The sequence below is a fragment of the Engystomops pustulosus genome, chromosome 7, assembly GCF_040894005.1.
Source record: "Engystomops pustulosus chromosome 7, aEngPut4.maternal, whole genome shotgun sequence".
Lineage (NCBI taxonomy): Eukaryota > Metazoa > Chordata > Amphibia > Anura > Leptodactylidae > Engystomops > Engystomops pustulosus.
In genome coordinates this window covers 125,030,898-125,044,531 of record NC_092417.1, presented here as the reverse complement: position 1 = coordinate 125,044,531, position 13,634 = coordinate 125,030,898, and the positions used below count along the sequence as shown (strand labels likewise).

The window sequence follows — 13,634 nt, the reverse complement described above, 5'->3', positions numbered from 1 at the left end:
AAAAGTTCATGTGACCCTGCACCAGGGGTCTGGCCACAGAGGTCTTATTCTGTTAATCTTGATATTATTAATCTTGACAGATTTATTATTTGTCGAATTCTGTTTTGGCGGCGCCTTTTGGTTGACATCAGAAGAGTCCCCTCGGCCACCTGCTAGTTTCTTTTCTCTCCCCTTTTTTTTTTTTTCTCTTCTGGGGAAGAGGTGGTCTAGACCCCAACCAGAAAGGGAGTAATATTTTTCTCCCGTCTTGGTTTATACCTTTGGTATACTTTAAGTGTCATCGTCTTTTGTCTTTGTACGTCTGTACCCGTCTGTCTACCCCCTTTCTCCCTCATCCCCCTCTTTCTTTCAGACTTCCCACAGGCTTCCTCTACCATCTTCAGAGGTGACAACGAAAATACACCTCTTACAAAACCCTCACACAGTGAGTATATCTAAGCTTATTTAGATAGTAACAATGGTTAAATTACTTTCATTAAATGTAAAGGGACTAAACTCCCTGACTAAACGTAGGTTAGTCCTGAAAGAAATGCAAACTAGTGGGGCAGACATAGTCTACCTACAAGAGACACATTTCTACACGAGAGGCTCATTTGCCTTTGCAAGACACTTATATCCTGAATCATATCTAGCCTCACATGATAGCAAGAAAGCAGGAGTGGCAATTTTGATTTCCAAGTCATGTCCAGTGCAGGTCTCCTCCGTGATTACAGACCCAATGGGTCGCTACCTTATTTTGCAGGGCACACTAAATGGCAACCCGATCCGCCTCTGTAATATATATGCCCCAAACTCCTCCCAGGTGCGATTCCTTACTAAAGTACTGAACAGAATAGTCAAACTGACTCCGCTGCCATTGTTACTGGGAGGGGATTTTAACCTGATTTTCTCTACTTCCATGGATAGGTTGACAACTTCCACCTCCCCTACTAGCCGATCCCAAAACAATATGGCATCAGCCTTCCGTGGTTTAATTCGCCGCTTCTCCCTATTTGATTTATGGCGGGTGTGCAATCCCAGGGACAAAGTATACACATTTTACTCTGCTCCACAGGGCACTCACACCCGCATTGATTAATTCTTCGGGGACATCCAAATCCTACGAATGATGCGCAGCACGGATATAGGGACCATTTCCTGGTCAGATCATGCCTCTTTGACTCTCAGCCTCAGAGATGAGTTCACATAGTTACGCACCTGCCACTGGAGGCTGAATGAGGCCCTGTTAAAAATCCCACATACAAGAGAGGAGCTATCCACATTCCTTGCGGAATACTTCCGCCTGAATGTAGACTCTGTCTCGACTCAGGCCATACTTTGGGAAGCACACAAAGCAGTGATTCGGGGTTATTGTATAGAGCAGGGACGAGATCCAAACGAGATAGACTCCAACAAGAAAAGGAACTACGTAAAGCGATTTAAGTCTATGGAGACCGATATGGCAGAAAACCCTACCACTGGGCGATTGCGGCGCCTGCTAGAACTTAGAGAGACCCTGAGAGAACTCCAACTTAAACAAGTAGAGAAGATGTTAGTATTCTCAAAGCAGAGCTATTATGATAAAGGAAACAAATCCCATACTCTACTTGCAAGGCAGCTTCGGGAGAAGCAGGAGACCCGAAATCCACATGTTATTAAGGGGCCCTCAGGGTCCATGATCCAAAGGCCATTGCTGAGCAATTCCAGGCCTATTATGCCAAATTGTACGCTACCCGATCTCCTACTATTATCAATGGGAGATAGGGAAAAGGAAATAAAGGCGTTTTTGGTTTCCTGCTCTCTCCCCAAGCTTTCCCGGACGTGGTTAAATCCCTAAATATCCCTATACTACCGGAAGAGATAGAGGAGGTAGTCAATGAACTTCCCAACGGCAAGGCGCCAGGGCCGGATGGCCTGACATACCTGTATTACCGGACATTCCTACAAACCCTACTCCCTCATATGACACGCCTCTTCAACACCTTTCTAGAAGGGGAGTCCCTCCCGTCCACCCTAACTCATTCATATATAACGGTGATCCCCAAGCCAGAAAAGGACCCAGCAGATTGTGCAAATTATAGGCCAATTGCCCTACTTAACGCTAATCTAAAGATCTTTACAAAGATTCTAGCGAATCGATTGCTCCCCTTATGATCCACAAAGACCAAGTAGGATTTATCCCTTGTCGCCAAGGGGGAGACAATACTAGGAGGACAATTGATCTAATAGAGGTCCTGAACAAATCAGAGGAACAGGCGCTGATTTTGAGTTCTAGACGCGGAAAAAGCGTTTGACAGATTGAACTGGTCGTTTAAGACGTTGGAAATCATAGGTTTCCAGGGCTCATTCATGAATGCAGTTAAAGGTCTTTACGCTAAACCAACAGCGATAATTAAACTTCCCCACGCCTCCTCTTACCCTATAGACATTAAGAACGGTACTCGACAGGGGTGCCCCTTGTCTCCTCTTCGCTGGCAAAAAGAAGCTATCAGATGCCTAGGAATAAACATAACGTCGTCTTACAGTTCAGTTTATGATCACAACTTTCCGCAACTGTTTAAAGAAATACAGTTGTTACTAAATAAGTCGAATGCCTTACCAATATCACTTTTTGGCAGAATAGCAGCTATAAAAATGACCCTACTCCCTAAACTGATTTACTTCTTTGAAACATTGCCCATTCCAGTACCCCTGGGAACCCTGCGATCCTTACAGGGTGCTTTCCTCCGGTTCGTGTGGGCCCACAAACGACATAGAGTAGCCAAATCCATCCTACTAGCTCTTAGATCTAAAGGGGGACTATCAGTGCCGGACCTTGTTAAATATTATTGGGCAGTACACCTCAGACGAATCCCGGCTTGGTCGACATTGTGGGCCTACTCGAGTTGGATGGAAATTGAGAAACTCTGGTTGGCCCCTTTTCACCCCAATGCTTTTCTATGGACCCCAGGGATACCACCCCCAGAAGGCCCACTGTTAGGACCTATAGCTTTCACTCTACACCTCTGGTGCAACTGCTGCTCAAGATTCCCTTTTGACTTCTAAATGTTCACCCATGCAATCATTCTTATACACACCACTTATGCCTCAAACAATAACGGGTCCAGCATTGAAACCCTGGCATACCAAATGTTTATTTCGCTTCGCGGATATAGTATACCACATTTCCAGGACAATACTTCCCTTCCACACTCTCCAAGAAAAATTTGATATCCCGTCCACCTCCCGATATCACTACTTGCAAATCCGTCATCTATTGCAAACTTTGGGAAGTTCCGATGCAGTCTCCAAACCTACCCCCTTCGAGTATTTATGCAAAACCGCCACGCACACGTCGGGACTTATTTCCGACATCGATCTCCTGCTCCTACATCCAGACCCCACAGCAATTGTATCACATCCCTATATGGCTAGATGGGAACAAGTGGTGGGATCGCCCATTACGCAGGAGACCTGGAGACGTATATGGCATTATGCAGCTAAGACATCGACATGCACTGTCTACAAGGAGAATCAATATAAATTGCTATACTTCTGGTACCATACACCAGCTCAGTTACATCAGATGTTCCCAGAAACCCAAGACAACTGTTGGCGCTGCAGGGAGTCAAATGCCACCTTACAGCATATCTTTTGGTCTTGTACAAATATCCAACCCTCCTGGGAGAAGGTGAGAGACCTGCTCAGCGAAGTACTCTCAATCTCGATACCTCTGACCCCTCTGTTCTACTTGCTTAATATCCCCCCCCAACTTTTGCCTAAGCTGTCCATGTACATATTCTCACGGCAGCTAGGAGCCTGATTGCACAAAACTGGAAAAAGACGAACCCCCCTACTAGAGGGTCCCTCTTGGCAAGACTGAGGGCGATCCGAAGTATGGAATCTATGACTGCATCAATGAATGATAAGGTAGACCTCTTTTCTAAGGTATGGGCTCCGTGGGATGCTTACTGGGTAGGCGAGCTTAGCCAGGGAGGTGACTGAATCTACTGCACTCATAGCTTATAGAGGGATCCCTTTTCCCCTTTTTCCCTTCCCTTCTTCTTTTTTTTTTTTTTTCTTTTTTTCTTTGTTGGCTCCAAGTGAGATCCTTTACTTATCTTGAAATATTTGCATCTACAATATTTATGACAGATGCAATGTCCACTTCTGATGTCTATCACTCACGATTTAATCCTCTAAATCTTCTGTTGGCCGTTGTTGGCCTTTTTTCTTTCTCTTACCATGTCAACATTTCCTAGATGTTTTATATGGAAAATATGTAAAAAATTTTTATTTCTAATAAAAAGACAGTTAAAATGTTAAAAATGTTTTTAGAAATAAATTCAAAACATATTTTCCACAGACTTGGAGTACAACGTGTACAAAATAATAATAATTTTCGTAAGGTAAAGTATTCAAAAATTATATCCATATAAAGCGATACATGTTTATATTATAAAAAATTGAAGCTTGACCTACAAAATGGTTACATTCTTAAAATCAAGAAATCAAGCATGTTAAGCCAGGCACCATGGACTGTGGTAATATTTTTTTATTTGTGATCCATGACCTCCTTTCTAAAATCAACTTTTAAAATTATGCTAATACATATTGGGGCTACCGTGACCCCTCTATGATTTGGCTGTACAGACTGCTTTACCCCCAATTTATTTAAAGAAAAAAAAGTTTTTACTGAGATTGCTCAAAACTAACCCCGTTTTAAAACTGCACCTCTCAAAGTATTCAAACTCTAATTTTTGTGTCTTATTAACACTTTAAGTTTTTAACAATTAAATCAAAATGGAGTTTTTACATTTTTATGTAGCCCTAAAATCTACAGATGTAAATGCACCTCAAATGTAAACCAAAGTTTGTGCACGCAGTGTGCCATTTTATAGAGCTTATTTGGGTGCAATAGGTGAGGGGCATAGACATCATTATATTGGAAATCAGACCCCTCAAAAAATAATATTTTTACAGTTTCACAAAGAATTCAAAAGAATTGCTGTAAAAATATCTAGCACCTTCCCAATAAGATCTACTTTACTTTTAAAAAGCAGATGATAAAACAAGCACCTTAAAACTTGCAACTGAAGTAAACCAATACTTATCACAGGGCCACATACTATCTGGTCAAACAGCATTGCCAAGATGGAAAGCACCCCCAATTTATCTTTGGAGATCAAATTTGACTGAAATTGCTTAGAATCGCCATGTCGTGTTTGCAGAGCTCTAAAAGAATAAACGCAATTGAAACCACTAAGAAGTGACAACCATTGGAAAAGATTCATCCCTCCACTGGAGACAAATCCCACAAATAATAAGCGTATATACTCGAGTATAGGCTGAGTTTTTCAGCACAAAAAATGCCCTCAAAACCCCTAACTCTGCTTATACTCAAGTCAAGAAAAAAACAAAACATAAAGTGTACTCCCCTTTCTGAACCCTACCCCCACCCTGACAGGTCCTATTCTATCCATTGCGGCATCGGCTCCTTGTCCCTGCACAGTCCGTCGCAGGTATCGTGACGGCGTCACGACATTCTAATGTGTGCACCGGCACTGGCACACATTGATGTTGGCGACAGACCGTGCGGGGACACAGAGCCTATGCCGGAGCCTCGATGGATAGAAGAGGACCTGCCGTGGGGTCATCGGAATGAGATTACACTTTTTTTTTTTTTTTTTTTTTTACTTACAGGCATTCTATTGGGGTAGGGGCTGGCAGACTATATAATGGGGGATGGGGGTTGCAGAACTGAGAACTCACTTCTTGTGATATTTCTATTGATGGAAAAAACATTTAGAATAGGTTACTGGAAAAAATTTTGATTTTCCCACCACTATCAGCCAGCAAACAGCTTTGCACGAAACCTCAAGGAGATCACTGCAACATCTGGCCCCTAGTGTTCTAGAAAGCTATACCTGCCCATCAACGCCAGTACACTATGGGTTCTGCCCTATGAATGCAGTGGGGGTTTTTTTTTGGTTGTTGTTGTGTGTGTTTTTTTTTTTTTTTTTTTTGTCAGAGGCAAACTGTAGTACAGGCAGTCCCCGGGTTAAGTACAAGATAGGTTCTGGAGGTTTGTTCTTAAGTTGAATTTTTATGTAAGTCGAAACTGTATATTTAATAATTGCAAAAAAAAATTGGAGAAAAGAGTTTTGATAGAAAAGGGTCAACTGTAAGAGATAATGTAATGCAGCCAACCATTTTGTATCCTCAGGTTATTATGAAGACAGTGATGAGGACACTGAATATAGTAGAGAAGGTACATTGGATTTTTACCGTCGGAAAGAATGTGATGAAGAGGTATATTCAGACTAATTTATACAGAGTGCATCTCTGCATTACAAGACAAGAATTCTGTTTTAAGGGCAAAAAATGTTTTGGATAACACTGAAATGTATTATATCGAAGCGTTTTGTGTAGTTGACTTGGCTTTTTGAAAGAAATTTTGTGGAATTCAATGATTTATTATATGAATAAATATTGTTTATGTAAATGGAGTGCATTGTGGTATTGCCATTAAGCTGTCTCCAAGTTTCACAACAAATTAAAAGCACACCCCTATCCTGCAGAAATTCACAAAGGTTTAATACTACCATATAAATAGAGAGCTATGCATGCAAGCTCTAGATCATGAGACCTCCAATTCTCCAAACAAAATAGCCTAGAGCTGGATGATGCATTTTATAGTTCAAGATTGCCACAGACCTGTAAATCAACAAGGTTACACAAATCAATGTTATTACATCATGGCCAATGAAAAATTATAATGTACAAATACATCTTGTGCAATAAAGATGATCAATCAGTCAAGTATCCATGGTGTATTTCCACCACGTTCCATGACGGCCCCCACCTGGAGGATGCTCCTATATCCTGTAGGGACAGGAAGTGCAAGAGATTAAAAGCTCCTCCCTAGCACCCAACACCAGTGTCTTCCTGTCCCTACGGGATATAGGATGCAAGAGAGTCTCCTTAGGGAGACACGAGATTTAATTTTTACTTTTTACTTTTATTTTTTTGCCGGGTTCCGCCTCCACAACAGAGTGGAGGGGAACACCAAAATACCTCCTCCCCACCCCCCGTTCCTCCAGCCCAACCAACGGTCCCGGGAGACCAATGCTGGGTTGGTTGCGGGGGGACAAGCAAGCAGACGAGAAATACCTGTGGTTGGGGCCTTTTCTCTGCTGGGGGACCGGCGTTCGAGCATTGGTCCTCGGCGGTGGAAGGGTTCCAGCGTTAGCAGGGATGGTGGCGCGCGCGCGCACGTGCATCTTAGGTGCGCGGTTCCGGAGTGGCCGCGTACCGGAAGTCGGGCCGCGTCGCGTCATCAGAATGACGCGACTTCCGGTAAGCGCGTCATCGGGGCGCCGGGGTCACGTCATTAAGGGCGGACCCGAAAGCCCGGCTCCGTGGACTCGCGCTCAGTCCAGGAGCCTGATCACTTCCGGTCTCACCGGAAGGGGGAGGAGGGACGAGCCTCTCCAAGACGCGCCAGGAAACACTTTTAAGCGTCCCTGGAGAAACCTAGTCGGGTGGCTCTGATGCTTCCAGCAAATATGGCTGATGACGCATCCAACCTGTTCCATGTCCTGGTACCCATAAGTACAAGCCCTGGGCTGACCTCTTCTCTCTCACCATACATTTCATACCTGTCTATTAACTGTTATCATGTATGCTTCTCTTAGGGAAAAGAGCAAAAAGAACCTAAGGAGAAAGAACAGAGAGAGAGATAAACCCCTTAAAAAAACCCTCTAAAAGATGTGCCCTATGTAATTCTAAATTACCCGAGGATTATAGGAAAAGCCTGTGTTCAGACTGTCTGACCAAAATTCTAAAAGAGGAAAGATCGTCATTAATGGACGAAATAAGATCCGCAATAAAGGAGGAAGTTCCTCCTCTATTGCTGCTCATTTACCCGAACCACCTAGGAAAAAACCTAGATACGTTCGGTCATCCTCTTCTGATCAAGATTCAGATTTTCCTTCCTGTTCTATGGATGAAAGACTGGAAGAAGACTGAGGGGGTACATTCTAAAGATCAGGGGCACACAAAGTACTTGTTTGCGTCCGAAGATCTAGACAACTTATTAAAAGCCCTGAGAAACACATTAGAAATAAAGATGTGTCAGAACCGACTTCAGTACAGAATGACCTCTTTGGGGGACTTAAATACAGAAAGAAAAATTTCTTTCCAGTAATTGACACATTAAAAGATTTAGTATTATCAGAGTGGAAGGAGCCAGAAAAAAGAATTTCTATCCCCAAAGAATTCCGAAACAGGTTGCAATTTGAGGATAATACACTATGGGATGAAATACCTAAAGTTGACATCCAAGTTGCTAAGGTAGTAAAAAAGACGGATCTCCCATTTGAAGATAGTGCCCAATTAAAAGACCCCCTTGATCGTAAATCTGATGCCTTGCTTAAGAGGGCTTGGGAGACGTCTTCTTTAAATATTAAGACCAACATTGCCTCCACTTCTGTCGCCAGGACTCTATATTTTTGGTTGTCAGAATTGGAATCACACCTGGTAAATAAAACCTCTAGAGATTCCATTATAGAGTCTTTACCCCTCCTCAAATCCGCCACAGCATTTCTAGCGGATGCTTCAGCGGAAGCTCTAAGGCTTTCAGCCAAAGAGGCGGCCTTGACCAATTCTGTCCGGAGATCTCTCTGGTTAAAACAGTGGGGTGGGGATACAAAATCTAAGTCTATGCTTTGCGGTATCCCCTTCCAGGGCGAATTTTTGTTTGGCAGTGAATTAGACTCTATACTAGAGAAAGCTGCAGACAGAAAAAAGGGGTTTCCGGTTAATAGAATTCCCCCTAAAAAACCTTCCTTTCCCTTTCGTACTTCCAGGGAAGAGAAACCTCCCTTTAGGGGCAAAGAAAAAACAGGGAGATGGAGCTACGCAAAAGGGGGCGCAGGTCGAGGGTTTTTCTCTAACCCCGACCACAAGCAGAGGAAACAATGACTTGCAGGTGGGGGGGGAGACTTTCCCATTTCAGGCCCGAATGGGAAAAAATCGGCCAAAACCCTTGGATACTCCAGACCATCCAGTCAGGTTACAGGGTAGAGTTTCTCCATATTCCCCCACAACATTTTCAGAACCCAAATCTTCCAGAAAAACAAACTCTCCATCTCTGGACCAACATCCAACAGTTACTTCGGATGGATGTGATTGTTCCAGTCCAGGAGATAGAAAAAGGGGAAGGATTTTATTCCCCTCTATTTATGATAAAAAACCCAACAGGTCTTACCGTCTAATTATAAACCTGAAAAAATTAAACAGGTTTATAAAGTACAAACACTTCAAAATGGAATCGATAAAGTCAGCAACCCCCCCTGATAGGTCAAAATTATTTTTTATGTACATTCGATCTAAAAGACGCGTACTATCACGTCCCTATTTGCCAGGATCACCAGAAATATCTAAGATTCACAGTTCGTTCTCCGGGGGGAAAAATACTTCATTATCAGTTCAAGGCCTTACCATTTGGGATCTCTTCGGCACCCCGCATTTTTACAAAAATTATGGCAGAGGTAGTGGCCCACCTAAGGTTGAAGGGCATAGTTATAGTTCCTTACCTAGACGACCTACTTCTTGTTGCCAAGACCAAATTAGAACTAAAGACCCACCTTCAGATAGTCATAGGTCTTCTCCAGGACTTGGTTGGTTGGGTCATAAACAAGAAAAAATCAGATTTAAAACCAGAGAAGGTAAAAAAGTTTCTAGGGGTAAAACTAGATTCTGTGAAACAGAGTTCTTTCCTACCGTTAGAAAAGATCCAAAAAATAAAGGAAAATGTAAGTCTCTTCCAGAAAAAGGAGTCATGCAGCATTCGAGCAGCTCTGAGTCTTCTGGGCCTTCTGACGTCCTGTATCCAGTGCGTGTCTTGGGCTCAGAACCACACAAGGACTATGCAGGCTTGGACAATCCGGGTGTGGGACAAAAACCCTCTACATCTAGACCACAAGGTAAAAATTCCCCTTTTAGTTAAACATTCTCTATCCTGGTGGAAGAATCCCATAAACTTAAAGAAAGGAGTTTGGTGGAATCCAAACCCAATCTGGACAATACGAACAGACGCAAGCCTGACAGGTTGGGGGGCTGCGTTGGCAGGCCACTATTTTCAAGGTCAGTGGGACAGCCAGACTTGTTCTAGGTCCTCAAACTTCCGGGAGTTAAAGGCAGTCCTAGAAACATTCAAAAAGAGCCACTTGCACATAAAAAATCAACATGTAAGAATCCTCTCTGATAACACTACTACAGTAGCTTATCTGCGCAGACAAGGGGGCACAAAGTCTAAATCTTTGTCAGAGTTATCACATCAAATTTTTAGGTGGGCGGAAACATATTTTCTATCCCTCTCAGCTATCTATCTCAAAGGTACAGAAAATATAGAAGCAGACTTCTTAAGCCGGGTTACATTAGATCCACATGAATGGTCGCTAAACCCGCAAACTTTCAGGGAAATCTGTCATATTTGGGGGACTCCAACCTTAGATCTTTTCGCGACCCACCTAAATAATAAATCCCCTAAATACTTTTCTTTAGACCCTAAGGGCTCTCCTACGGGGTTAGATGCCTTCAGTCATACATGGGGGTCGGGGTTAGTCTATGCCTTCCCTCCCATACCCCTAATTCCCAAAATCTTAGAGATTAAGAACAGAACAGGTATTAATGATTCTTATTGCTCCATACTGGCCAAAAAGAAGTTGGTTCCCGGTTATTCAGGAACTAGCTATAGATAATCCTGTTCATCTACCTTATCGTCAGGATCTTCTTCTACAGGGTCCACTGTATCATCAAGACGTGCGACATCTAAAGCTTACGGCCTGGATCCTGAGAGGGCATACCTAATGACCAAAGGCCTTTCTACCGAAGTGATCAACACTATTCAAGCAAGCAGGAAACCAGTGACTAACGCAATTTATGCCAAGATCTGGAAAAAATTCTGTACATGGTGCGGGGATTATCCTCCTTCTCCAGAAAAACCAAACTTAAGTCAAATCTTAGATTTCTTACAAGCAGCGTTTTCTCTAGGTCTTAAACCAAGCACCCTTAGAGTCCAAATTTCGGCCTTAAGTATATATTTTGATTTCCCCATAGCAGATCACAGATGGATCAAAAGATTCATTAAGGGCTGTTCTCGTATTAAACCGCATATACACAACCCAGTCCCTTCTTGGGATCTCTCGCTGGTCCTAAATATTCTCACAGAGCCCCCCTTTGAGCCTCTTGATTCTGCAAACATGAAAATCCTCACATTTAAAACGATCTTCCTAATTTCAATTACCACAGCACGCAGACTGGGCGAAATCCAGGCCCTCTCGCGCAGGGAACCCTTTCTAAGAATCTTAGACGACAAGATAGTTCTCAAACTAGATCCCCTCTTCCTCCCTAAAGTTGTGTCTGATTTCCACCGTAGACAGGAAATTATTCTTCCCTCCTTTTGTGCTAATCCTAAGTCTGAACGAGGAAAAAAGTGGCAGACTTTAGATGTTAGGAGATGTCTTTTATTTAGAAGCAACAAAAGAGTGGTGTAAAGATTCTAGTTTATTAGTCAACTTTGGGGGAAAGAATAGAGGGTTGAAAGCCTCAAAAGCGACCTTAGCCAGATGGATAAAATCCACCATCTCTCTCTGCTACAAAACCGCAAACACTTCCCTTCCGGGGGATATTAAAGCCCATTCCACTAGGGCCATGGCAACATGGTGGGCCGAAAAAAGGGGTGCATCTCTGGACCAGATATGCCGAGCAGCAACGTGGTCAAGTTCCTCGACCTTTGCAAAGCACTATCGTTTGGATATTGCCTCCCAGGAGGACCTGGCGTTCGGCAGGAAAATCCTGCAGGCGGTGGTCCCTCCCAAATAATAGGGTAATCTGGTAAGTCTCCAGGTGGGGGCTGTCATGGAACGTGGTGGAAATATGGAATTAGACTTACCGGTAATTCGGTTTCCACTAGTGACCATGACGGCCCCCCATTATTTCCCTCCCTTCTTTCCTTCCTTCTTGGAGATGGTTCTTTATAAAAAAAAAAATTTTCTTTTGCACTTGCATCCTTCCGGGTGGTACTTTGGTAGACACTGGTGTTGGGTGCTAGGGAGGAGCTTTTAATCTCTTGCACTTCCTGTCCCTACAGGATATAGGAGCATCCTCCAGGTGGGGGCCGTCATGGTCACTAGTGGAAACCGAATTACCGGTAAGTCTAATTCCATATTTTTATAATAATTTTGAAAAGACACAAGCACCAAAAAATTGGCTCAAGGAACAAGTCACCAGGAACAAGTCTGGAATATACAGTAGAGACCTGCTTTTGTCTTGTAAAATGGTACTCAACATAATCTCCTGAAGGATTTCTTCAGTCTACTATAAAAGAAAATGCCAATAACATGGGAGAAATTATTTAAGTCTACAGTATTTTCACCTTCATTATTACATATATTGTACAAAATATGAATGAACAACCAATGCCTGAGCTACATATTTATTAACATATAAATTTTTTGAGTTTGTTTATATGTGAAAACAAACCTCATGCCCATTCTGCAAGATGACATAGGTGAGGAAAATGAGAACGTCAGGTCCTTATATGGAGATTATGGTAAGGAGAAAGAATCCTAAAATATTAATTGCAAATATACTCTAGACCGAACTAAACTTGTTTTTAATGGGGGTGCTACGGTTATACCGTGTGCCACTAATCTAAATAAAAATCCCATGCACTACTGAATTCTGTTTAACAAAGTGTTTAACCCCTTAGTGCTCCGTGCCATACTAGTACCTGGCTCCTGCGATTAACACTCAGTGCAGTACTAGCGCAGGGCACCTGGGCTCTTCTGTGCCACCACGTTACATGACATGGTAACATCACAGTGGGACGCACGGGGCGGAGGCAGGAGAACCACCTGCTGATCGCTGCAATTGGCAAGTCAATCCTGACTGGCCAATTGCAGCGTTTATAGACTGAAAATATGTTTTTAGCTCCCTCCTCTTCTTCCAGCGGCTCCATTTTGGTTTGGTAACGCTGGATAGAGAAGCAGAGCGTTACTGTTTGCACCAAAACACTATTTTCCTATCTAATCCTTATTGTTCCCTATTGATTCCTATCTGTTGCCTCCTGTGTGTTCCCTGTGTGATTACCTTGCGTGATCGCACTTGTCTGCCGTTTTTTCCCATCTCCTGTCCGTCCCTTCTGAACCCAAAAGCACTTTTCAGTGTGCTGTGTTAGCGTTGTTCTGCACTGGATGCACTGGTAGCCCCAGATAATTATACCCCTCAGGTCCCCGACTTTGTGGGCCAACGTGGAATTAAATTTGACATAGCAGGGCTCAGAGCTGTTGACTTGATGAGGAGCTTATGATTTAATTATAGTCCAGACCAATCTCTATGCTGCACAGCATATTGCCCAAAACCTCTCTTCATTTTATGCACAACCCTACAGGTGGACTCCTGTCACTGGAGCAAAGATGGAGAAGTATTGGGGCATAATACTTCTTATGGGGATTGTAAAGAAGCCCGCAATCAGGGACTACTGGAGCACAGACATTCTGTACCACACCCGATGTTCCGCATGACTATGAGCAGGATGTGCTTTGAAGCCATCCATAAGTTTATGCACTACACCGACAAAACACAGTGCCCACCCAGAGATGATCCCA

The 13,634-nt window shown here is 43.1% G+C and overlaps 1 protein-coding gene across 3 annotated transcripts in view; it reads left to right on the top strand.

Annotated features, from left to right (window-relative positions):
* Positions 1-6,467, top strand: part of SLC7A6OS (solute carrier family 7 member 6 opposite strand) — a 52,025-nt gene extending 45,558 nt beyond the window's left edge. For all 3 annotated transcript variants that reach the window (XR_011848993.1, XR_011848992.1, XM_072117763.1), the window contains one exon: positions 6,185-6,467. Coding sequence is in view for 1 of the 3 variants with exons in the window: in XM_072117763.1 (XP_071973864.1) it covers positions 6,185-6,285 (101 nt within the window). In the remaining 2 variants the exon portion in view is untranslated. The remainder of the gene's footprint in view (positions 1-6,184) is intronic.
* Positions 6,468-13,634: the final 7,167 nt, after the last annotated feature.